We start from the raw sequence: 24,997 nt of genomic DNA, 5'->3' as shown, positions 1-24,997 counted from the left end.
AAGGGTCAGGCCACAGAGCTGTATGCCACCACAGAAAAAAGGGCAAAAACTAAAGCTGGGGAGATGGCTCAGTCTGTAAAATTCTTGATGACCTGAGCTCTATCCCCAGAACGCATCTTTACAAAAAAAAAAAAAAAAAAAAAAGCTGCCTGTAATCCCAGCTCTGAGGGGATAGGGGGCAGGGGGTGCTGTGTAGAGGCAGTGGGATCCCAGGCACTTACTGGCTGGTCAGGCTAAGTTAATGTGAGTTCCAGGCCAGTGAGTGACCAAACCAAAAGAGATGTCACCTGAAGAACATTCATGGTTGACCTCTGGTCTACACACAACACACACACACACACACACACACACACACACACACACACACACACACACACATACCACACCACACCACACAGCACAACACGGGGAATTAGCATAAATACCACCAGCAGACAAATGCTTAAACATGTAAACCAAGAACTTGGACAAAACCAAAAAGAAGGCTCTGTAACAATTCAGCCTCTGGACAGTCGAGTTTGAAGACAATCCCAAAGCCATGAGGGAAGCTCCAGCCACTCAGAACTCTGTGCTTCTCTACTTGAAACTGTCCTCTAGCTCAGAGCCTGGCCCGTTGCGGGTTCCCTGGACATTTCCAGAATGGATCTAGAACAGCTGGGGTGAGCTGCTCCCAGCTTGAGAATCATGAACCACAAAATTATTATATTGTATATTATATAATATCGTGAACCACCATAAATATTCAGTCTTGTTTCCTTTCCTTTAGTTTTCTCTCCTGAGACAGGATCTTAATGTGTACCCCTGGCGAGGCTTGAACTTACAATCCTTCTGCCTCAGCCTCAAGGAACATTGGGATGACAGATGTTAACACCACACCCAGCTTACGCCTTCTTTTTTAAAAAAGCAGTAGCTGAGACGTGACCCTGTGCTGTTCCCCTGCCAGAGTGTCCCATGGCCTTTACTGTCCCACTCTCAGGGAAGCCAGTCCTGGTCTGGGCCAGGCTCCATGCAACTCCTTCCCCTCCCTCCAAACACAAACAAAGAGCAGCACCCCCTCCCCACACCGAGTCTTTCATTTTCTCCGCTGAAATCGCAGGACCTGGGGACATTAAACTTCTATGGGAAAAACTAGGGCTCCAGAGGCTCAGGAGGGCATTTTCCCCCACTCTCATTTAAGGGTCATTTTGCTAATCAGAAACAGACCTAAACTGCCAGCTCCATTATCCATCACCAGGGGACGGGGGAAACACACACCCCAAGAAGCAGAAAATCTAAACCAAAAGGCACTGGACCCCACCCCTTCATTTCATGTGAAGCGGGGTAAAGAATGACTCCATTGAGGCTTCACTCACAGACTCAAGGCTGCTGGGAAGTCCCCTCACTCCAGAGATCTGCTCTGTGAGCAAGCCTGGTTGGGCCATTCATCAGTGTGTACCCTGTACAACTGTCACATGAAACTCTCCTGGCCGAACCTGTGCCCTTCTGAAGTCTGGTGTTGGGCGATCCATTCCCATAAAGAGACTTCTAACTAAGACGCCTTGGCAACATTCACCAAGAGATAAGTGCTATCCTGAAAGGAATTGGGGATCAATAAAACACAGTTGTCTTTTTTTTTAATAGAGGGAACGGCCACCCTCAGTGTCTGCACGTAAAGAGCTGATGGCAAATTCCACTCACTATACCACCAGATGTTAAATGTCACATGGCAGGTCATCTTCAGAAGTAAACCAACTGTAAAAATCGCAGGAAGAATTACTTGAAAGCCAGAGGCCCCTGTCATGCCAGCCCCCTCGGTCAGCCACATCCCTCCTTCTGAAGCTGAAGCCCCAGACCACAGGAGACACTGGCCCTCCTATGTCCTAGAAGCCTTTATCTTAGGGGGAGGGGTGCTCCCAAGCCTACCCGATAACTTGGGGGAAGCTAAGACATGAGTTACCACCATACCACAGCTCTTGGAGCATGCAATGCTTCCTAACGTGTCATGCCCAGGCTCACTGCCAAGGGCACAATGCCCACGAACCTCCAGGATGCAGACAAAGGCAGGAATCCTACAATGGACAGCAGGACCACGTCTTTCCAGGACATCTATGGTTCCCGTCCATGCTATGATAGTCTACTTAAAAGCTCTAGTGTGTTTGCTACAGCCCTGACACCATCCCTTCCCTGGACAGCGATGGCAATATCCACAGGGGAGAACCCTGAGAAACAATATCTCAGAGTAAAATATAAAAGTTAAATAAAGTCATCCTACCTAGCTGTGGATCGCCTCTTCTGACTCTGTACAGCAAAAGGCCCTTAAGAGCCTTTTTAACAAATGTTAATACAATAAAGGAGACCTCGGAACTCAGATTACAGCCTCTTGGTTTTGTTTTAATCACGGCTGCTTTGGGCGGCTCTCTACATCTCCCCAAACATTGTATCTAATTGTTTTGTACTTGTTTCGACTTCTTCCTTCCTTCTTTTCTGTGCTGAGATAAAACCCATGGCTTCATGCACTCCAGCAAAGTGCCCTCTACTGAGTCACAGCACATAGCTGCTTTATTGACTTGCAGATTCTCAAGGATCTTGGGCCCTTGATAGGCAGCTGCAGGCAAAGCCGCCTGCTATATCCACAGAAGCAGGCAGCCCTGGATCCACTTTCCTTCCCTCGTCCACATTTCCCCATTCTGCCCTCTATGTTCATGAGACCAGCTCACCTGAGCAATCCACCATAACTATGCTCACAGTATGGGGGTCCCAACAGTCTCCCCAGAATGGGGAAGGCTGAGCACCCAACCTCAAGATCTGAAAGGAGGTGAGTTTTAACTACGAGTCTTGTCTCTGACTTGCACTCATGCTTGAAGGAGCTTAAAAGTATGTAAGAAAGATATGTTTCATCCTTTCACAAAGGAAAAAAAGGGTCTGTACTTAGCACTGTGCTACAGAAAGGTAAATCCACAGTGTGTCTTTGTAAAGAGTTTAGCCCTAACCTAGGAACACATGACTACAGTACTGACGCCATCGCCAGCATCAACAGAGATGATGCATTTCACAAAAGCATCCTTGGGAACCCAAGCTCCACCCTTGGATTTTCCCATGGCTACCTCTGGCTGCTGCCTCTCCTGGGGGCCATCGTCTTTACTCCTTTCTCTGCTGTGATGCACTGGGGGCTGGAGGCTGCAGTTGTAAAGGAATATGAAGGCCCTCCCTTCCCGATCACAGCTCTGCTTTTGGGCTACCTTGGCAGCAGCATGTAAAAGCAGCCATTGTGCCATCAAATGCCCTGCTTAAGACAAAAGTCACTGTTTTGGTTTTCACCCTGGTGGGAAGGCTCAGTCAGGAATGGGCACAGAGCCCTCAAGGAAACTCCCAATTAGCCACAGTCCAGGAAAACAGTTTGAAGGAGCCTTTGCAAGGAAAACATGGCCGTGTTGCTTCCCCTGTGGCCAGAGCCCTGGATATGTCACAGGATGGTAAAGCTCCTGTCTCTATGGTTTGGATTGAAAATACCCCCGTCAATGGGCTCACATTGTGAACACTCAGTCCCCAGCTTGTGGCACTATTTTGAAGGTTATGGGGCCTTAAGGGGAGGCAGAGCCTAGCTGATAGAAATAGGCCACTGGGAGTGGACTTGGAAGGTCATCCCCCCAATTCTAGCCTCTCTCGCTCTCTCATCCTGGTCTGTCACCTTGTGAAAAGTCTCTCCTACAGGCTCTCACCTCCGTGAGATCTTCTGTGTCTTCCTCAAGTGATGGACTGAGACCATGAGCCCAACTCGGCCTTTTCTCCCTTAAGCTGCTTCTGTCCAGTGCTGAGTCCACAGCAGCACAAAGACAGCTAACTACCTGAGAAGTGCCAGACACCGGTGAAAGGCCCAACTCCACAAGTTCACAAAGACTCTTCTCCAGGAAAAGGCGGGCAGGGGTCAATCTGGAGGGCAGGTGGGAATCTTGACCTCTAACCTGGCTCACTGGTAATGCTAATCAAGTGTCCAGAGCCCTGAAGAGACCGGATCAAAGGTGACACTGTGTTAATTTTGTTGGATGGAGGAAATGTGTCTTGGCCCCCATTCCTTTTCTTTCTTTCGTCTATTAAAAAAAAAATTAAAACAAACCGCTCCATGTCCAGGCCCAATAATCCTTACGGGGGTGTTGGGAAAAACAAAGTGGGGGAGTGGCCACCTCCCTATGGGGTAACCTAGAAACCTGCTACATAAATACAAGGTGGTATTAACTAATCGGAGCTTTTAAAAGACCCATTTGGTTGAACTCCAAAAAAGTCATATGCACAAAATGTGCTGGCAAGTTTAAAAAAGTTTCTCTGCCATTGAACATATTGCTGTCAAGGACCCAAGAGTTTAATAAATCATTTTTTGGAGTTTACAGCAAAATGTGCAATGTAATTATAGCAATGTATTAGTGACTGTTATTCAGGGAGCCATTTAATGTGCTATGCTCACACAGATTTGTTTGCCAGTTTTTGTGTTTACTCAGGGATGGGGCTGCCTGAGTGAAACCCTTCCCACTGTTACAGGAACACACATAGAAACTTAGTCACGTGGCACGGAGCCCTGGAAGGCCAGGGTAGCTGGTGGCCCAGGCTGTCCCAAGGCAGATGCAGAGGAAGGAGGTATCTAGCTCTCCCCAGAAAGTAAATGAAACATCAGTGACTAAAACACGAGAATCGGATGGTATGCAACTCCAGAAACTAAAAGTGTTGATTCAAAGGAATGCCACACCAAGACTGCCCTGTGTAAGAAGGATAAAAGAGGTTCGAGAAGTCCGTGCTCTACTAAGAACATGCCCACACGTGTTCGGGAGCAGAACCCAGGACTCCATTCCCTCTCTCTAATGCCTGTGGGTCAGCTGTCCTGCATGCTTCATGCTCAGCATTGAAAGACTTGAAGCCAGCTGGGGTAGCCTCCTCTGCCCTCCAGACTCCAAAGGAGTCTGAAGCTTCTAGTGGAAGAGAGGCCTCCGTGCTCTTCCAGACGCCTCTCCACCGTCTAGGATGCAATCATGTGTTACCATATCACCACAGGACATAGACAGCGCAGGGGAAAGGACAGCCATCCCAAGCGTGGCCTCACGGGTCTGTGTCTACGCAGATAACACCGAGGGATACAGTGGGCTGGGCGTTCACATTCTCCCAAAAGCCATATACAGAAACCAACCATCCCTATCCCTCAGATGATGATATGAAAGCAAAAAGATTGGGTCAAGAGGATAGTGAAGCTCTCTGTCTTAGTCAGGGTTCCATTGCTGTGAAAAGACACCATGACCAAGACAACTCTTCTAGAAGAAAACATCTAACTGGAGACTGGCTTACTGTTTCGGAGTACTCCATTGTCATCGTGTAGAGAACACAGACAGGGTCCTGGAGAAGTAGCTGAGAGCTCCATCTTGATCCAAAAGGAAGAGAAAGCAACACTGGGTCTGGCTTGGGCCTTTGAAAACTCAGAGCCCACTCCCACTGACACTCTTTCTCCAACATGACCATATAGATGACAACCAGACCACACCTCCTAAGCCTTCGCAAGTAGCATCACTCCCTGATAACTAAGAAGTCAAGTATAGAAGCCTATGAGGGCCACAGCACTCTCAAAGAGGGAATTCGGGCCCTCACAAAAGAGACTCTAAACTGCAAGCCCGTCCTTTCCGCCACAGCAAAAGACAGAGGAGAAGGTAAAATAAAAAGACTGTGAAGCAAGGAACAGGCAAGGTTCCACCAGTGCCTGGACCTCTCAGGTGGACCGAGAACTGAAAGAAATGAGTGGCCCTGCTCACTGTAAGCCACCCAGCCCACAGGTTCCACCGTGTAGCCTGAGATAACTGCCCTGTGCCCACCCCACCACCACCACCACCACCTATTTCTGGCTAGTGATGACATCTTTGCTCTTGGGAATCCCGAGGAGCCGTTTCTGTAAGCCTCCAGTGAACATCCCTGCATCCCTTTCCTGCAAGGGGCAAAATGATGGTGCAAGCAGATGGCGGAGCCAAACCAAGACCATGCCCGTGAGTGACTTGTGAAGGGCCTCCAGAGAACCGGCCCACAGACACCTGGCTCTGCCATGGAGAAGGAGCCTCCTGCTGCTACAGCTATCTCCTTGGAGACCAAAAGGCCATGTCAACAGACCAGCACTACTGCCCAGGATATCCACCTCCCTAGATATGCAGCCAGCCACTTCCCCTCACCCAGCAATGGCTTCATTACCCAGCAGTGGGCAGGAATTACTTGTTTTGTTTTGCCTTTTCTTTATCAAAAATCTTTAGAGAATTCAAATATTCGCAACAGAATTACTATCTACCACGTACGTGCACAGGACTCCAAGCAAAGCAGGAAGCTGACAGGTCGCTAGTGATTGGCATGGGTGCAGGTCAGGAGACAGACCCACGTGGGCAGACGTCAGTAGAAACAGATTCTGTGGTAACTGCTGTGGAGACTCAGAAGCCCGCGGGCCTCCACATGGCTGTGCAAGCCTCCTAACCTTCCATCAAGCTGTGGTCTCCTTCCCGACCACCACAAAGGGCATGACCAGAATCACTAGAAACTACAAGCCCCCTATAAAAAGATAAATGGACCTCAACTCCCCACACAAAGCCCACAACCTCTGTTTCTTCCCCACAGTGGGTGCCCCATACAGGAAGCAGAAGGCCCTATCAGGCATATTAAAACCAGTCCTTTGTATTGAGTTTTACCATCCCGGCTACACACACACAAACACACATACAACGCTCATAAAGCCCTCAGTGGCCAACCTGCAGCTGGCACTGGCTTCCTCCTGCAGCCTGTGTGACAGCCGACCTCGGGTGAATGCACCTTAACTGCACGGCTCACTTTATTAGCTGCCTTGACCGCCAATAAAAGCTTCAGCCTTACAAAATCTGAAACCTGAGACAGGATGTCCACTGAGTCATCAGATCCTATGCTCCCTCCAGGGCTCTGAAAGCACACACACACACATACCACACACACATCCACACCCATACCACATACACCACACACATCCACATACACCACACACATACCCACACCCATACCACATACACCACACACACACACACACACACACACACACATCTATACACACACACATCTCACATCCATACCACATACACCATACACACATCCACATCCACCACACACATATCCACACCCATACCATACACCACACACACACACACACACATCTATACATGAACAACTACACACACACATACACACATCTATACACACACAACTATACACACACACATCTCACATCCATACCACATACACCATACACACATCCACATCCACCATACACATATCCACACCCATACCATACACCACACACACACATCTATACATGCACAACTACACACACACACACACACACACACACACACACACATCTCACATCCATACCACATACACCACACCACACATCTACACCAACACCTCACATCCATACCACATACACTCCCACCATCCAAATACACAATATTCTTATCTCACATCCATACCACATATATCACAGAAACACACAGACACCTCACATATATACCACTTATGCCACACACACATCTCACATATACATTACATACGACACACACACATCTCATATACACAACCATGTACACATATACAACAAACAGATATGTGAGACACGGACATACTAAATGTGGGTACATAGGCACACACACCACACCCAAGCACACACCCTACATATAGCCTGCCACAAAGCACCCTGGAAATTGCAGACCTATTTGCATCAATAAATTTAGGGGCAAAAGATAAGGGAGTAATTCCGAGTCTGGCAGCTAGGGGCAGAATCAGCAAAAGGTATGAGAAGGGTCAGCAGTACACAGGCCTAAACACTGAGCAAGGGCTCTGTCCCCAGATGTTCTGCTGCTGATGTACTAGTGGGCATGTGGAAAACACCATGGAAGGATGAGTGACAAGGGGTATTTGCCCAGCTCCTGCTGCCCTGGGATGTTCTCAACTCTCCTCCAAGCTCCCAGCATGCTCTGAGCTTACAAAAGCCAAACAAGCCTCTGCTTTTAATATCACATCCGCTCATTTGTGTCTGGATGGAAATGCAGAATACTGTATTTGAAATAAGAAGTTAGGAAAAGAGTCCCCAGGGAGCAGGTCGTTTAAAGAGACATCCTGGGCTAGTAATAAAGGAGAAAAATCAAATCGATAGGAACTGAACGGACCTTGCCGGCCCAGCGGGCGGCTGTCCCTTCCCCAGACGTCAAGTCAGGAAGCCTCAAGGCAGGCCCTGGGTGTGCAGGATGCATACACTGGTCTAAACAGCGGTGGGGTGTCTAGACATTCGAAGACGCCAGCTAAAGAAGGGAAATCAAAGGTGGGGAAGTTCTGGGCAAAAGCACAATTGAATGAGGATGCTAATGTTTGGAGTTCTCGAGTTCAGCCCTGAATGACCAAGAAAGAAAGAAAAAACTTCTCCCAAATTATCTCTAAAACCGAATCAATAGGGCAGATATTCTTAACATAAATGATAAGCAGCCCTGAAGGCCATACTTTCCCTCAGATAACTCGTACCAAATTGATCTCTTAAAAGCAACTATCATTTTGTTCGTCTAAGTTTATTTTGTTTACAAACACAGAGGACATAGCAAATAGCTTTATTAAAATGCGGGAGGATCAAGTACAACAGCTCACTTCTGTAATCCGAGGCAGGAGGATCACCAGGCCGGGACTACATAGCAAGTTCTGGGCCAGTCAGGGCTACATAGCAAGACGCTGGGGTAGGGTAGCGGGGCTGGCAGGTGAGACAAGGCTAGGGACAAATTCAGTGGTACTCAGCAGATATGAGGCCCTGGGTTCCATGCCCAGCACCGAAAGAAACAGGAGAACCGTATCAGCCTACGGGCACCTTCACCACTGGTAACCACTGGGCCCGAGTCCCACAGCATGGCAGCCCGCCAAGCAGTCTCAGGCTCTTGGCTCAGCTAATACTCCATCTAAGATTGTGTCAAGCCTATCCTCTGGGATGTAAGGGCCAGCATGGACTTCATAAAGAGGAAGGCGTATCTCTGTGAGTTTGAGGCCAGCCTGGTCTACAGAGTGAGTTCCAGGACAGCCAGGGCTACACAGAGAAACCCTGTCTCAAAAACCCCAAAAAAAAAAAAAATGTATAGCCGCTCATTACTGCTGATTGAAAGATAGAATTCTCTCTCTCTCTCTCTCTCTCTCTCTCTCTCTCTCTCTCTCTCTCACACACACACACACACACACACACACACACACACACACACACCCCTCAACACCCTAAGCTACTGCGTTAGCCTAGGGAAAAAAGTTCTTCCATTAAGCAATTACACATCCCAGACATCACTCAAATGAGATGAAGGAATCATTAAACTAAAATCTATATTTTGAAAAGCAGGTTTCAGCTTTGTTATTCGCAGCTCGTGGTTTCAAACAAAATAACTTAAAAACAGAAGTGTGTGTGTGTGTGTGTGTGTGTGTGTGTGTGTGTGTGTGTGTGTGTGTGAACCATCAAAGATCTGAGAAGCATGCTATGTGGGGAGCCAAAACAGCTTCCAAAACCTTGGTGATCAGCAACAGTACTGATCAGCAATCGGGAATGATGAATGGCAATTTCATGAACTGCACCCTAGCCTGTGGCATGCTAGACACCCTCAGACACAGTCCCAGCAGACTCTAGCTCTGCCCAGAGCCTCCCAGTCTGTGATATTCGGAGCATGCCCTCCCTTTACATTAGGGTTTACAAGCGCCCCGCCTTCCTTGTCCACTCTGACTCACAGCTGCCACCAGGGCACAAAACGCTGCCAAGAGGGGAGGGCACCGTCTCTGTTTCCAGCCATCTTCACAGGGTCTGGCTGGAATCAATGAGACAGAATCAGCAAAGTAGAACTGCAAAGAACACTGTCCGAGAAAGATAAAACTGGATTGGAAAGCAGATAAGCCGAGTTCCTGGTGCCGCGCAGATCTGCACACGGCATGCACAGTCACTGAAGGAAATCTGTTCTCCTTCATTCACCAGGGCCTGAAATGCCAAAAGCCACTCTCCCGCTGCTCCCCGGGGGGCTCAGAGCTGGGAGCTCTCAAGGAAGGGATTTCCATCTGTGACAAAGATTCCCAATCCATATTCATGGCAACTGGGCTAAAAGGAGTGGCCACCTTCATCAACCCGAAACGTTCTGGGAGATAGAGACCTCCAGAATGATGAATACATATGAGCAGCTTTATTGACTTGGAGATGAAGAAATGGAAAAGGAGATGATGGCTCCATTTTCTCCAACGCTGTTTCTCTTTTCTCCATTTTGGTGTCAGGCCATTAGCAACAGAAGGGAAGGAGGAATGGATAGTGGAAGGAAATTGGTTTTCACTGAATTCAACTCTTCCTGGAAAGTCATTGGTATAACAACACCAAGTAATGGTACAACATTATCTCACAATCACTCAGCCCTGAACGGGACAGCGTCCTACCAATACACTACTGGACAGAGACCTACCAAGTTCAAAAGACAACAAAAAAAACCCAGCTTGCTCCTGGTCACAACCAAGTAAGCATGGTTTTGTACCAAACCTACTGATCCCAGGTCTTCATTTTAATGTATAAAAGCATCCGGAATGGCACCCCTCAAAACCTCACAGTGGAGTTGCCTCAGATAGCCCCAGCTCTCCATCTGCTATTAGACACACTGACATTGACAACCTTTTTCCAAGATGCCAGAAACTCTTCAAACCAAGATTTCCAATCACCTCCTTGTGGCCAACTCCATGGGCCCTTCAGGTGCCTCTAGATTCCTTCAAAGTTCTGGGCTTACCATCATCCTGGTCCCCAAAACCCCTACTGTTTGGTTTCCATGATGCCATGTGTTCTCTCACCCTGGTTTTGTTTTGTTTTGTTTTGTTTTGGCTCCCTCTTTTCTGACCTGGTCTGTTTTCCTGATCCCTTGGGCTTCCTGTCCATTCAGTACCAATGCTTACATTTCATGCTCAATTTGCTCATATGTCTCACATCCATGGTGGTCACACCATCTGTGCATTCCACCACCTTCTTCATGGTGACAACTCCCAAGATCCATGTCTCCACCTCCAAACCCATCCTAGAGGCCCCAGCTGGACCCACTGGACCATTGACTCTCAAGCTCTAAAGAACTCAAACTAATTCTGTTGCACATAGCCATTTCCACCCCCATTAGCAAAATCTCTATGCCTGTATTCTCCATCTGATGAATGGAGAATGAACATTTCCTGTACCTTCTATCAGCACCCCTCCATCAAGGATTTCTACATAGTATCTGTCAGCTCTTTCCTAACCTTTCATTTATATTGCTACCACTTCAATTCAGTCTACATGATGTCACTCACACCACTGTGAGGGACCCTCTAATGGGACTCCAGGACACTGTCTCAATCCACCCTCTCTCACAGTACACAACTGGTATTTCAATCCTCTCCAGGACACCTTCTAATGACTGCCCGCTGCCTACAGAGAAAGTCCCGACTCTTTTTCTCACAAGGCCCCCTATTTCCTCCCTAACACTTCCCCAGCCTGTTATACACACACACACACACACACACACACACACACACACACACACACACACACACACACAGTGATAGGTAACAATGCATCACTTAAATTCTCCAGTGTACTTGGCATGCATAATCCCCTCGCGCCCTTCCCTCTACCTGGAACATCTCTGCTTCAGTATGTTCATATCCAGCTCACCTTCCTAAAGTCATTTCCACCCCCTTCCCCTAAGCTCCCTGTATAATTCAAGTTCTGCTCTTGAGAGTCTACAGTGTGACTCTCATGGTGTCTGTCTTCTAACAGCACACTGTGTATTGCTCCAGGCAGGAATTTTAATATTTTTCATGTTTTATTTATAATATGCTATGATACTGTACTGGTACATGAATAAGAATCAGAACTGACTATTGGTATATGCATATCAAAGAAAAAACAATAAATAATATATTATCAAATTGAATCCGGCAGCATTTTTGAATGCACTATGACTAAATAGACTTTATAACAGGAATTCAAGGACAGCTCATCACTAAGAAATCAATGATGATAATTTGCATTAAATGTACTTGGCAGATTATGATACCTATTCCTTAGTTTTGAAAAAAAAATGCAGTGGAGTTAGGGAGATGGCTCAGTTATCTGCCACACAAGCACACCCACAGAGCTGAGTTTGATCCTAACACCCATGTAAACATCCAGGCCCAGTGGCCTGTGCCTGCAATCCCAGGCCTGGGGAGGCAGAGGCAGAAGGGTCCTCGGGGTTTACTGGCTAGTGTCAGTCGAGAACTGATTAGCTTTGGATAGAAAGACCCTGGCTCAAAAATTAAGTAGAAGGGAGGTTTAAGGAAGACACCCAACACTGACCTCTGACCCTCAACCACGCCCACACACGGACACAACACAAAGCAAATAAAATGGGAACTACTGAAGCATATTTCCTTGTAAAGTGCTGAGGTTATATAGTAGTTATATAGTAGTTAGTGTTTAGCTCTCTGGCCCATTGGGTAATCTTCTGGGTATATAATGAACAGTATAGATCAATTTTATGTTTTTTAAATAGTCATCCATGCAGTTGTCCCAAACTTTTATCAAAACACTTATTGTCCTACCACTGATTTAAGATGCCACTACTATAATAAACCAAACTTTCAGTTGTACTCGGGTCTTTTCCTGGACTTATATTGTATATTTTTCTGTTTCCTATGTACCAATTCTACACTGTTTTAGTTATTATTATTATTACAAGAAGAAGAAGAAGAAGAAGAAGAAGAAGAAGAAGAAGAAGAAGAAGAAGAAGAAGAAGAAGAAAGCTTGGCAATGTGTCTTATTGTTTGGTAGAGTAGTCCTTAGCTAATAGTGAGTTCAAGACTGACCTGGGCTGCATGAAGCACTTTTTCAAAAACAAAAAGAATAAAAATTAGCCGGGTGGTGGTGGCACACGCCTTTGATCCCAGCACTTGGGAGGCAGAGCCAGGCAAATCTCTGTGCGTTCGAGGCCAGCCTGGACTACGGAGTGAGTTCCACATGGAGAAACCCTGTGGTTTTCATGTTTCAAAATTATGTTTCAAAAAAACATAAATAAATAAATAAATAAATAAATAAATAAATAAATAAATAAATAAATAAGGAGAATTCCTGTGTGATAGATGCCTTTCTACTCAGGATTTAAAGGCCATTTTTCTCCAGAGGGGTTCTGGAGAAGGTCCAAAGACAACAGCCCAATACAAACTGACACAATGTTTTGATAAATATTCCAAACATAACTCAGGAACACAAATGTATCCCACACTTTGGCATCTCTACCAGTGTACATAAAGATGGGCTCCTTCAACTGGTGCCCAGCAGAGAGAAAGATCACCTGAGCGCTCATTCCACATGGTGCTCCTAGACCCAATGGGACCACTCAACAGGCTATAAGGAAAGGAAGGGTGTCTAGGAGCAGACGGGTAAAATGATACCGAAAAGGGATAGGAGAGCCTACATCACTAGCTGGCTTGGAATCGTGGAGGATCAGAATGGCAGGGAAGGCTGGTGCTCCATGTATGTGGCCCTGAGTGTCCAGCTCTAAGCTCCTTTTCTTGGGTCAGGATGGAGCCTCGGCAGATCAACAGGGTGAAGGTAGACAGAGGGATTATTTCTCCAAGTACTTCAACATAATTTCTCCAGGCCCATGATGCCCCAACTCAAATAGTTCCTCAGGATCTCGACAGAGCTGTGGATTTCCATCTTCCTGGTCCCCGAGGATGAAGTTGCCATCTGAAAGCCCAGAAAACTTTAACATTCTCAAGCAGCAAACCCTCACTTGTTATTCTAACAGTGACCCTCAAGGGCTGTAGAGGGAAAGGGAGCTCGAATTCCCCTATTCTCTGTGGTGTGTGTGTGTGTAACTAAAATAACCACAATAAGCACCTATAACTCCAAGACAAAGAAATCACACACATCTTTATTTTGCTATAGGAGACTGTCTGTCTGAAATCTCAGCATGGTGCTCGGCACACAGAGACAATAACTGTCCGTCATTCACCACGGCTCACAGAAACAATAACTGTCCGTCATTCACCACGGCTCTCACCGCCATGCTATTAGCTGATGTCCGGCACAATCCGAGACCTAACACCAAAGAGGAACTGGTACGACCTCAATCTTAATTGACCTAACCATCCCAAACACTGCCAAACTACTAGCCTCAGCCATTTAAAAAGAAAGTCACATTTCTAATGCGATCATCTTGTCCATCAGGAGTGGGTAAGAAATGATTACCGGTCGGGGAGGTTCTCAAACAAATTAAATCACTACAAAAACTGACCATGCTGGTTCCACACTTAAAAGTCTGGCAAAACGAAATGTAGTTGAGGAAGAAATCACCACTCATCTGTCTCCTTGGAGATGGCTCAGAGGTTTTAAATGATCAATGCTGTAGGATATTTTTCACTACTGCCATTATGTTCTTTTATTTCAAAGAGCCAGATGATAAGGAGGGGCGTTGTGACAAACTCTCTTCCAGAGATGGCATGGCTGTCACAATCATGTACTCATAGCAGCTGTGGTTTCCTGCACAAGATCAAGACACTCAAAACTCAGGCATCGTTGGGGTAGATGATCTCGAGGCTCCGAGGCTCCATCCCATACTGAGCTGGCAGTGGATAGCTGCTGGGGAAGGGCGAATCATTCTTTGCTTTCTTTTGAGACTGTGGTCACTGGTAGATTTCCAATGCTCTGTTGGATGGCTACACCCATGCACATGTGGGCGACACTGACTGAACTTAGTGGATGTCAAAAAACAAGAGGACATGAATTTGGGACGGGATTATGTCGGGGGAGGGGAGGGAAGGAGCTGAAGGGTAATGGGAGGTAGATAAGATCATATTTCACTGTATACATGTTTGAAAATAAGAAAAAAAATCTGCATGTATGTATGCACCATTTACATGCTTTGTGCCTACAGAGGCCAGAAGAGGGTTGGAGTCCCTGGAACTGGAGTTACAGAGGGTTGTGAGCCATCATGAGGGTGCTGGGAATTGAACCCCCATCCTCTTAAATGCTAAGCCATTAAGTAAGGAAACATGTTTAAAAAATTTTCAAAATGAAAAGTTTTCTATTTTTGGTTGTGAGCCTAGCCTTTAACGGCTGAGCCATCTCTCCAGCCCCAAAATGAAAAGTTTTCTAAAGATGCTTTTTAAAGATGTGTTCTTAGAGTAAGGGAATTTTGGCCAGAATTCCTTCATAATTAGTAAATATTTTAAATGTAAGTTCTATTTTATCTATACATTATACTACCACAGCTTTTGGGTGGACTTTTGAATAGAGTTATTTTTCATACTCCTTCCTCTTTTGGAACTGGTAAAATACAGAAATATTTATTTATATCTCCCCAAGTCTAGACTTCCACGGGCTCTGGCTATTTCGAGCCCACGTTTGGTGTTTTTAACCCTAGCACACATTCTTTTCTTTCATCTCTGTGATTTCCAGCCACCCTTCTCAGGGCATCTGGCTAATCTTGCTGATATTTCTGGGGCATAGATGGACTCAGAATATGTGACTGAGGGAAAAAAAAAGTCAGATAGGACCATAGCTCTGGACCTTCCTTTTACCTAAAAGGAGATTTTCTTTTATTGGTATGGAAATGAGCAGATGTCTGATAACCTTCGTCCAACCTGGAGCATTCACGCTTACTCCAGGGAATTTCTCCAGGCTGGTGTTTCGTGGGCTTTCCACAGTCGATTCAAAAGTTCCGTCACAGCTATCGGAATGATCTAGGTTAGCTCAAAAAAGGGAGAGATTCATTCCTTGGCCCGTCTTTCTGGCTCAGTGCCTTGACTGTCTATACAACAGGAAAGGCACACTCATCACATCTCAGGAAATGTTTTATATTTACACAGTGAAACGCGACAGTGGGGGAGAGAACAGTCCTCACTTAAAGTCCCAACACAACACGTTCCCACAACCCCACTCTCTTTTTTTATCCGAGCACTTCCACTTAAGCAACACTAAAAGAGAAAGGATATAAACAGGCAAGCGGTTTCCTCCTGAGGTAATAAAAGTCAGTCAGAAGGCTTTACGATCTGACACCAGGAACACACATCTCCTTGCCCAGGTAAGTTGCTATGGAGAAAAGGAATTCAGAGCAGTGTTGTCACTACCAGGGTCTTGAAATATCCAGCAACCATCTGTTTGATGGCTGAATCTGCCTCTGCTCTTGATCTCCTCTCTAGAAAATTCAAATTGCTACCCATCACCATCCACTCTGCACTTCTTGCCGCTGTCAACACGACCACTTACCCGGTTACCCAGCAACATCCATGCCGCATAATGGTCTACCCTGAGCCCTGTCCTCCAGTGACCACACACCTGGTCTGCCCTGAAGCCCTGTCTTCTAATGGCCACATAACTGAGCTATACTGAAACCCAGTCCTCCAGTGGCCACACAACTGGTCTGCCCTGAAGCCCTGTCTTCTAATGGCCACATAACTGAGCTATACTGAAACCCAGTCCTCCAGTGGCCACACAACTGGTCTGCCCTGAAGCCCTGTCTTCTAATGGCCACATAACTGAGCTATACTGAAACCCAGTCCTCCAGTGGCCACACAACTCTCAAGAATGCTCAGACTCAGGTGGTAACTCTTGAGGTACCCAAGCCAGTCTTCATATGGGGGGCAGGGGGGACAATCAGATGTCCCTGCAGGGACTGTCCAATACTTCATCACTTCTCCTCACCCAACTGTCCTCAAAATAAACTGAGGGGAACTCAATAGAGCTTGCTACCTGAAAGTGAGCACAGGGAGGAAAGTCACGTGACAGCACAGTGATGAAGAAGGGAACACATCAAATAAAAACCTGAACGTGGGCAGCACCCAAGTTCTATAAACCGTAAATCTCAAGGATATTGTCCCACAGATGCATGTCAACCTTGTATCTTTCTCTGAAGAATGGAGGCACTTTTCAAACCTTGCCTTGGGGCATCCAGCAATCTGAATCACTGTTTTTTCACTGCTATGTTAATGGGAAAATCAAAAATAGGATGAAATCATAAAGAATTAATGAAAAATACTGTATTGAAAAAAGTGAGAAAACTGACTCACTAATATTGCAAAATAAATTAGTGGTGCAAAAGGAACCCAAACCCAATCCATCCTGAAGTAACAGGTTCCAGGGCATGCTCTTCTAGCTTTGACTTGGAACGACTATGTAGAAGGCTTTTCATACCACCCAATACAGTTTAATACTCAATTTGAGAAAATATTCCCCAAATACAGTTAAGCATCTTAAGTGAATTACGAAGATGATTTTTTACTAATTATCCCTCAAAACCAAGTCTTTATCTTCCCAGACTCTTGTTCTCCAGGGCGAATTACATGTTGGAGGTCACAATAACATCCCTTGTTCTACTGAAACTTAACCCCTTCAGTGCCTGCAAGGTGGAGGTCCACAGTTTGCTCATAAATCCAGCACTGAGAAGAAATGCCTTGTCTCCACTGGACAGGGCCCACCATGCAGAGGGTACCAGAGAACATAGCATTTGTTTGATTAAAATGCTGCACAGATGTTACAGAAATTGCATCTAATTAGAGGGTGACGGTGCTTAACATATATGCACATCCCTAAAGTTATCATTCTCAAACACAATCAGTGGCTAGTTAATATTAAGGCTCCATATCTCATAGCTCACTTACTAGCAGTGAGCTAGCCCCAAAGCATTCTTATCCCTGGCTAAGGCCTGCAAACTCCTTGTACCCAATGCTATCTATGTCTTGATGCAACTTAGGCAACTGTGTATGATGTTCAAATGTGCACTCCGTCAGTGACTCACGGCTTTCCTCTCCATGCCCCTGGATCAGTAGAGCGCTGATGCTTGGCACATCCAATACTGCATCTGGAGCCATCACCTCCCTCTAATAGGATCAGTTTCTCAGTATCACTTTTATTTCAGCCAATAAATAAAATCAGCGCATATATGGCACTGCCTCTTAAGCAGTGTGAAATGAATTTTTCACGTGGCTTCAACGAAAACAAAGGCCGAGTCTATCGCACACACAACCCCATAAATCACCAAGCATGCAGTTAAGCTTCAACCTTTGTTTCTTCCTGTCCGTGTTCCTTCACCCCTTCTCCTTTTCAGGATAGGAGCTGGTCCTTCTTTACTTTTGCACAGTCCAGACAACAACACAAAGAACCCCTCATGAGCATGCAACCTCAAGAATGTTCTGAGATAATTTTGGTGGCCTGCGACTTATTAGGATTACAAATACCAGACACCATCAAGCGCAGAATCTCTCAAATCTATGCCACGTTGCCAAGTCTCTTCCACCCCGTTCTACACTCTTTGCGACACTCAACACGGATGCGAATAAACATGGACGGAGGGCCCATCAGAAGATGAGCTCCGTGTGGACAAGCATGGCCTCCACATGGACCTGCTGTCTTCGGGCTGTACTTTGAACTGGGTGGGAAATCAAGGAATATTGATGGGGAAAAAAATCAGCAAATAAGTCCGTGGGCGGGGAAAGGTGTTAAATCCGGGCAGTGTAGTGGGGTGTCCTGGAAGATTAATGGTTGACCTGAAAAAATGCCAAACTGACAATAACCCAGAGTTAATTATTCTCGAGATAACTTCTAGATTTATAAAACCAATTCTCCTGGCGGTGATTTTTCACATTCTCGATTTTACAACACTCTGTGGGTGTCTGTGTAATTGAACCCTGGTATAGAAAACATCCGTGTGTGTGTGTGGATAAGCAGACGAGGCAAGCAGATGTGGTTACTCCTAAGCGCCGCTACTCGGAATCACAATATTTCATTTCAAAAGTCACAAAAAAAAAAAAAAACACACCCAGAAAATGCCATTGAGTAGTGTTGGCAGCCTTCACAGCAATCCGCTGTTTTCTTGTTTCTCTCTAACCACTGATAAAAACTCTTTGAAGTGGAAGAGTAAATATTATCATGTGATAGTACTTGGCCCCAACTGTGCAAACACAACTGCTTTGTGTTCCGCTCTGGGGGCTCCCGGCCGGCCACACCACGCAGACAGGGTTGCTATGGAGGAGCCAATGTGCTTATTAAATAAGCCCGCGAGCAGGTCAGGATACATCTTGGCGCTTACAGTGAGCCACCTCTTAATCCTCCTCCCGTAGACCCATGGAGTGTTCAGGGAGAAATGCTGGCTTTGGAAAATGTGTTTCTGTGGTGCTTGGAAGGTAGGGCCACCACAAATAAGCCATGGGAACTCCCAGCAGCTGACTGTTGCTGCCTGCCCCTTTTGGCATGCTACTGCAGGATCGCAGGGGACGAGGGGAGAGAACAGCAAGGCAAACCCTCTGGGGGTATCCCCCTGCGCCGCCAGGCCCGTTGCAGAGCTAGGGGCCTCACACCCAGGCACCCCGAGGCAGCATCCTAGGGTTGGGGCGCAGCTCCCCGCAAAGCACCCCTCACTGGCTCACCTTGCCCGGGAGGGGTCCCGGCAGCAGCAGCTTGAGAGCCTGCCTCTTCAGCTCCACCAAGCGGGCATTGCAGTTCTCGCACCAGACGCCGCGGTCCGAGCCGGGGGAGGAGCCGCCGCCGCTGCCCGAGCCCGGGGATCCAGTGCCGAAGCCCGGCGAGCCGCCCAGGGAGCCCGGCGAGCTGGTACCGATGCCCGGAGATGCGGGGCCCGGAGAGCCAGTGAAGGAGCTCGGGGACGAGGTGCCCGAGCCCGGGGACGGGGTACCCGACGAGCCGAGCGCAGAACCCGCGCCCTCGGGGGTGGGCCGGCTCCCTGAGCGAGACTCCTCGTACGCCTTGCGGTACCAGCTCTCAGGGGAGAAGGGCGCGCCGGGCTTGGTGGGAGAGCACACTTCATTCACCTGCCGGAGAGACACGCAGCGTCAGGCCCTGCGGGGCCACCGGTCCCCGAGCTGAGCCTGGAGGGCTGGGGGCAGCCGTCCTGCCCGCACTGCTGCGAACCTGCCCTCCATCTAGTTCCATCCCTCAAGTGGCCTGTCCTTAAGCGAGTCGTGTCCCACCCACCCTCGCCAGGGTGACCGCGCGCAGGTCCCCCTCCATTCCTCCTGCGGTCGGCAGAAAGGCTTGGGAGGTTTGGGTGTCCTTCGGCTTCTGCGAGAACACCCAGAAATCCAAAGCCCCGCTCTTTCAAACCCGGTACCCACCCCCCAGCAAGAACCTAGGTACACACACCGTCCTGGAACACCATATCCAAGGGGTGGGTGATTGTGACTTCTGGGTATTTACTCATTCGGGTACAGCCCTCCGGGTCCCGCAGGTAAATGAAAGGGGCTCCCCGCTCCCGGGCAGAGAGCCGAGGGAACCGCAGAGGAATTCCTGGGAAACGCTCCCCTTCGGTTTAACTCTGCCTCCAAGTCCCGGAATACTACAAAAGTTAAGGGTGCGGGAAAAGGGAGGAACCGAGGACCGAAGACATTCCGGGAGCCAGGCGAGCTGCAGACCCGCCTCCACGCACGCACGGCCCCGCCGGTCGTGCAGACGCCGGTGCACCCGAGAGCTGGGGGCCCTGAGCCCGCCGCCGGTTCCCAGGAAGCGGAGGACACCCGCCCCGATAGGTCCCCGGGAACGCATCTCCGCGTGGACGCCGCCACAACTTACCCCGTATTTCTTGCCCCTGGTGGAGACCGCAAGCCTCTCTTTATTTCCAGCTACCGAATTCATGGTGGCTCTTCCAGAGGAAAGGGTCTAAATGTTCCCACAACGCTACATCCAAAAGGTCTGCCAACCCAGAAGGCGTCCCCCCTCGCGGTAGGGGTTGGTCCTCAAGTCAAGAATTCTTAATGGGGGGGTTGGGAAGAAGGCAAGCAAATGGACCCCAGAAGTGATAGCACCAATTTGCAGGGAGGGTTGAAGCGGCTGGTGGCTCTCAAATAATGGGTTTCCTCATCTCTCTGCCTCCTCTAGCCACGCGCCCTCTCTCCGCCGTCACATCCAGATCGCTGGCATTTTCCTCCGCCGGGCCAGCGCGTTCTCCTCCAGCGGAGCCGAGAAGGAGGAGGACCGCGAGGGCGCTGGGCGCCTGCAGGGAAGGTGGGCGAGCCCTCGCCGAGCCGAGCCGGCGGTGGGAACTTGCCTCCTTCCCCCCGAGCTCGCTAACTGAGTTCAAAGAAATTCTCCCAAAATATAAGGATCCAGACTCGGGGAGGAGCCTCGGCGTGTCGCCGAGCCAATATGCGCCGGCCCGTTTTCTCCTGACAGTTGCGCGCAGGGCAGGGAGAGGGCGGCTGTGCGCCGGCGGCGGCGGCGAGCAGCTCGGGGTCAGGACGCGCGTGTGCGCCCGGGTGCAGCGCGGAGCCTAAGGAACCGCGACCCCGCCACCTCGGAGCCCGCCCGGCCGCCGCCGCCGCCGCCGCCGCCGCCTCGCCCGCCGCGATCCATTTACGCCGCGGCGCTCGGGCCTGGCATTGCCAGGCGCAGCCGGGGCGGGGGTGGGGTCGTAAATCTGGCTCCGGGCGGGGAAGTTGCTGGCGAGGGGCCCGCGGCCGGGGGCTCCGGTGCTACCCGCGGTGCGAGCCTGCAGCTCCAAGCCGGCCGAGCTGCGCGGAAACGCGGCGCCCGGGCCTCCCGGCCCCCCCGGGAGCTCGTCTCTTCCTGGCAAGGCGTGCAGGTCTGCCTTTGAAACGCCGTGCAAACGGATTGAGTCACAAACAAGTCCGCAAACAGGCCGGGGCCAACCCCCCGCCCTTTGTTCTCCCAGACCTGCCTGGCAAACCTTTCCTTGAATCGCCCTCTCAGCCCCAGCCGGCCAGGGGGTCCTTCTCCCCCGGACCCCCGGCCTGAGCACCGGGGAACCTTCAGCCCCCGCCCTCCCTCCGGCCCAAGTCCCTGTTAGTGATGGGGAAACCTCCCGAGACAGGCACAGGTGAGCCAGGGACCCAGCGCGCAGCTGCCGGGCTGGGGAAACTGAGGGATTGGCCGTGCTGCACACGCGCGGGAGGACTGCGCCGGCCTGGAGAGGGGGGTGTGGCGCGAGCCGGCCCTGGCTTCCGGGCCGGGATCAGTCCCCTCGCCCCCTTGCGCGTTTGCCTGTGAGCACCCGGACCTGTGAGATCTCCAGAGCACCCAGCTGTCGCCCTCTGTCTGATTCCCGTCCCCCACCCCCACCTCGCGCAGCGCCCCGGAGCTCAGGAAGCCGGTGTACGCCGGGCTCCACACGTGGCTGCTCCGGGGTGTCATTTTTCATTTCCCGGGAGGACATTTCTTCTGGTGAACCGGCAGGTCTATTTTGTTGTGACCTTTAATTAACACCCCGAGAGACGCCTCCTGCAGGACCAGCCGGGCGCGGAGATCACGTGTGGTGTAATGGCATCTCGGCACCCCGGAAAGACCTGGCCTTGGGCTAGGCGGGGACAGGGGGACATTTCGGGCTTTCCTAGCCGCTGTCTTCCTTCTGACACATGGATAAGCAAGGAGGGGGGACAGAAGACAACAATTGGGGTGCTGGAATCCTGGGGCAACGCCCCCCATCTTGTCTTCCTGCTGGAACCTTCTGTGCCTTCCCGGCGCAGCCACCCCCCCGCCCCGCTCCCTCCGCAGCCAGTGCACCCGGGATATTTCACAGCCTCCAACGCGAGGCGAGAAGGTCAAAATGAAGATGTTGAAAAACTGTGGAAGTTTCCATTACGTTCCTACTTCCAATTTCAACGCGATCATATCTGCCGAGGACCTTAGGGGGACAGGTAGCCTCCAGGCAGCACATGCCGGCTGCAGCCACATCTGTATTCTGCCTAGGTGCCGCGGAAAATATCGTCGCCATTAGCTACGCGCGGCTTATCAGTCCCAAAGCAGCATGTGGCCAGGTGAAATGGACGAGCCTATGAAGCCCCGAGTGGGAAAGGTGGGGTGTCGATGGGGGGAGAGCCATCGCTGAGCTGCGCGATTCACCCTCAAGAATGATGAGCCCAGAGCGGATCTGATGTGCATCCCAAAGTATCTGCGGCCCACCGCGTGTTTGATGAGCTCCGAGCGCCCTCTGTTGGCGAAATTTTATATCTGGCGGCTCCCTCAAGAGACTTGATGTAAAATCTACATACAGTGAAATGCGTAAATTTTAAGTATAAAATTCCATGAGTTTCTGCATATATCTATGCAGTCTGCTATAGTCCACTACTCAATTAAGATGTAAATTCTTCTCATTGAAAAATATCCCTTCTTCCCAGGCAGTCCCCACTCCACATTAACGTTAAACTAGCAATCGTTGTACCGACTTCCTGTCACTACAGATCAGTTTTGACTGATTTTGCTTTTTTTTTTTTTTTTTTTTTTTTTTTGGTCTACAGAATCCGTATGTCTTTTGTGTTTGGCTTAACATGGGTTTTGGGTTTCCTGTTACTGTTCGCATGGGTCTGTTTCCTATTTTGCTGTCTTACATTCCTCCCTTCCGCTTGCCTTTCTTGTTAATTGAATAATGTCTTCATAGTCTTTATCCTTCGCCTGGGTTTCTAGCTCTAATGACTCTCATATGAATTTTTGACTCGGTGAGGCCTGTTCAGGGGTAACATTGCAGAATTCACTAAAACGTACACTTCAGCAGGCCCAATTCCATTCACCTCTGTTCTTTGAGCAATGATTTAAATCTACATATTATAAAATCCACAATAGGATCATTTGAATTATGTTTTAACAAATCTGTCTTCCCATGACTATAAATAAGGGCTTTTAATGTATTTACTCAGTTTTTGTATGTCTGTATTCACCATCCCCCACACCACCCCCCAAGTAAAATTTCAATTGAATTCTTTTCTTTTAGCCTGGAGAATGGACTTCCTTTAGCATTTCTTCCTTTCTTTTCAAATTTTTACTTGTTTCATTTTATGTGTCAAAGTGCTTTTGCCAGGGTGTGTGTGTGTGTGTGTGTGTGTGTGTGTGTGTGCGCGCGCACTGTATGCACACCTGATACCTAAAGAGGCTAGAAGACAGTTACCAGATCCCCTGGAACTGGAGCTGCAGATTGTGAGCTGCCATGTGGGTGCTGGGAACTGAACCCGGATCCTCTGCAAGAGCAGCCAATGCTCTCAACCACTGAGCCATTGCTCCAGCCCCTCCTTTAGCGGTTCCTGTAGTGAAGGACTCATGGCAGCAAATTATCTGCCTTACCTCTCTGTTTAAGGACTCGATTAACTGGATATAAAATTCTCTCCATGGCAGTGGCTTTTCTTTTAACCCTTTAGAATGTCCTCTCTGCCTTCTTCTTCCTGATTAGAGGTGAGCTGCCATTGTCATGGACGTTACGTGCTCCTCTTTATATCTTTCTGTCTCAGGAGGCTGATTAAGACACTCCTGGATATGATCTGCATTTCTCATGCTCGGGGCTTGCTGGATTCCTAGAACCTGCAGTTAGTATGAGTTACTTTTCTGTTGCTATGATGAAATACCCCAACAAAAGCAACTTCAGAAAGGAAGAGGATCATTTTGGCTCACCGTTCCAGCGGGTTAGGGTGCACCATCTTGGGGAAGGATGGTGACAGGCAGGGAAGGCACGGTGGCCTAAACGGACAGATCACGTGTCAATCACACACAGGAAGCAGAGAGAGAAGACAGTTTGGCCAGGCTATAAACCCTCAAAGCCCACCCCAATGATGCCCTTCCTCCAGCAAGCTCCACCTCCTAAGGTTCTGTAACCTTCCCAAACAGCCGCACCAACTGGGAACCAAGTGTTTGGTACATGAGCCTACAGGGGACATTTCCCATTCAACTGGCCACAAAGTTCATCTATAAAAATTTCCACAAATTAGGACATTTTCAGCCACTACTTATTCAAATCCTTTTACTGCCCCATCCGTACCTTTCTGTCCTTCTGGGACTCCAATACTGTGTATTTAGTTGTTTCCCTTAAAACTAATTAAAAACAGCTCTCTGTCCTGAGACTTATTCTTCATACCTAAGATGTGCTCCTTCTGGGGTTTCAGCAGAAGTCATACAAGCTTCCCAGGTATCTTGAACTTGACGCTGAGCTCAGCTTCCCTGTAGCAGGTAAAACCTCTGCTCAGCTCTTATGCCATCTGC

General features: G+C 48.8%; 1 protein-coding gene across 1 annotated transcript in view; it reads right to left on the bottom strand.

Moving 5' to 3' along the window:
- Kif26b (kinesin family member 26B) overlaps positions 1 to 21,167 on the bottom strand; it is a 429,378-nt gene extending 408,211 nt beyond the window's left edge. The window contains exons 1-2 of the mRNA XM_052737777.1: positions 20,591 to 21,167; positions 19,432 to 19,833 (exon numbers count right to left, since the gene is read on the bottom strand). Of these exons, the coding sequence (XP_052593737.1) occupies positions 19,432 to 19,833; positions 20,591 to 20,653 (465 nt within the window). The 5' untranslated portion in view covers positions 20,654 to 21,167. The remainder of the gene's footprint in view (positions 1 to 19,431; positions 19,834 to 20,590) is intronic.
- Positions 21,168 to 24,997: the final 3,830 nt, after the last annotated feature.

This window comes from Peromyscus californicus, unplaced genomic scaffold (genome assembly GCF_007827085.1).
Source record: "Peromyscus californicus insignis strain IS unplaced genomic scaffold, ASM782708v3 Scaffold_14__1_contigs__length_90479793_seg_2, whole genome shotgun sequence".
In the NCBI taxonomy this organism is placed as follows: Eukaryota; Metazoa; Chordata; class Mammalia; order Rodentia; family Cricetidae; genus Peromyscus; species Peromyscus californicus.
Note: the sequence above shows the minus strand (reverse complement) of the source record. Positions and strands in the feature narration are given on the sequence as shown.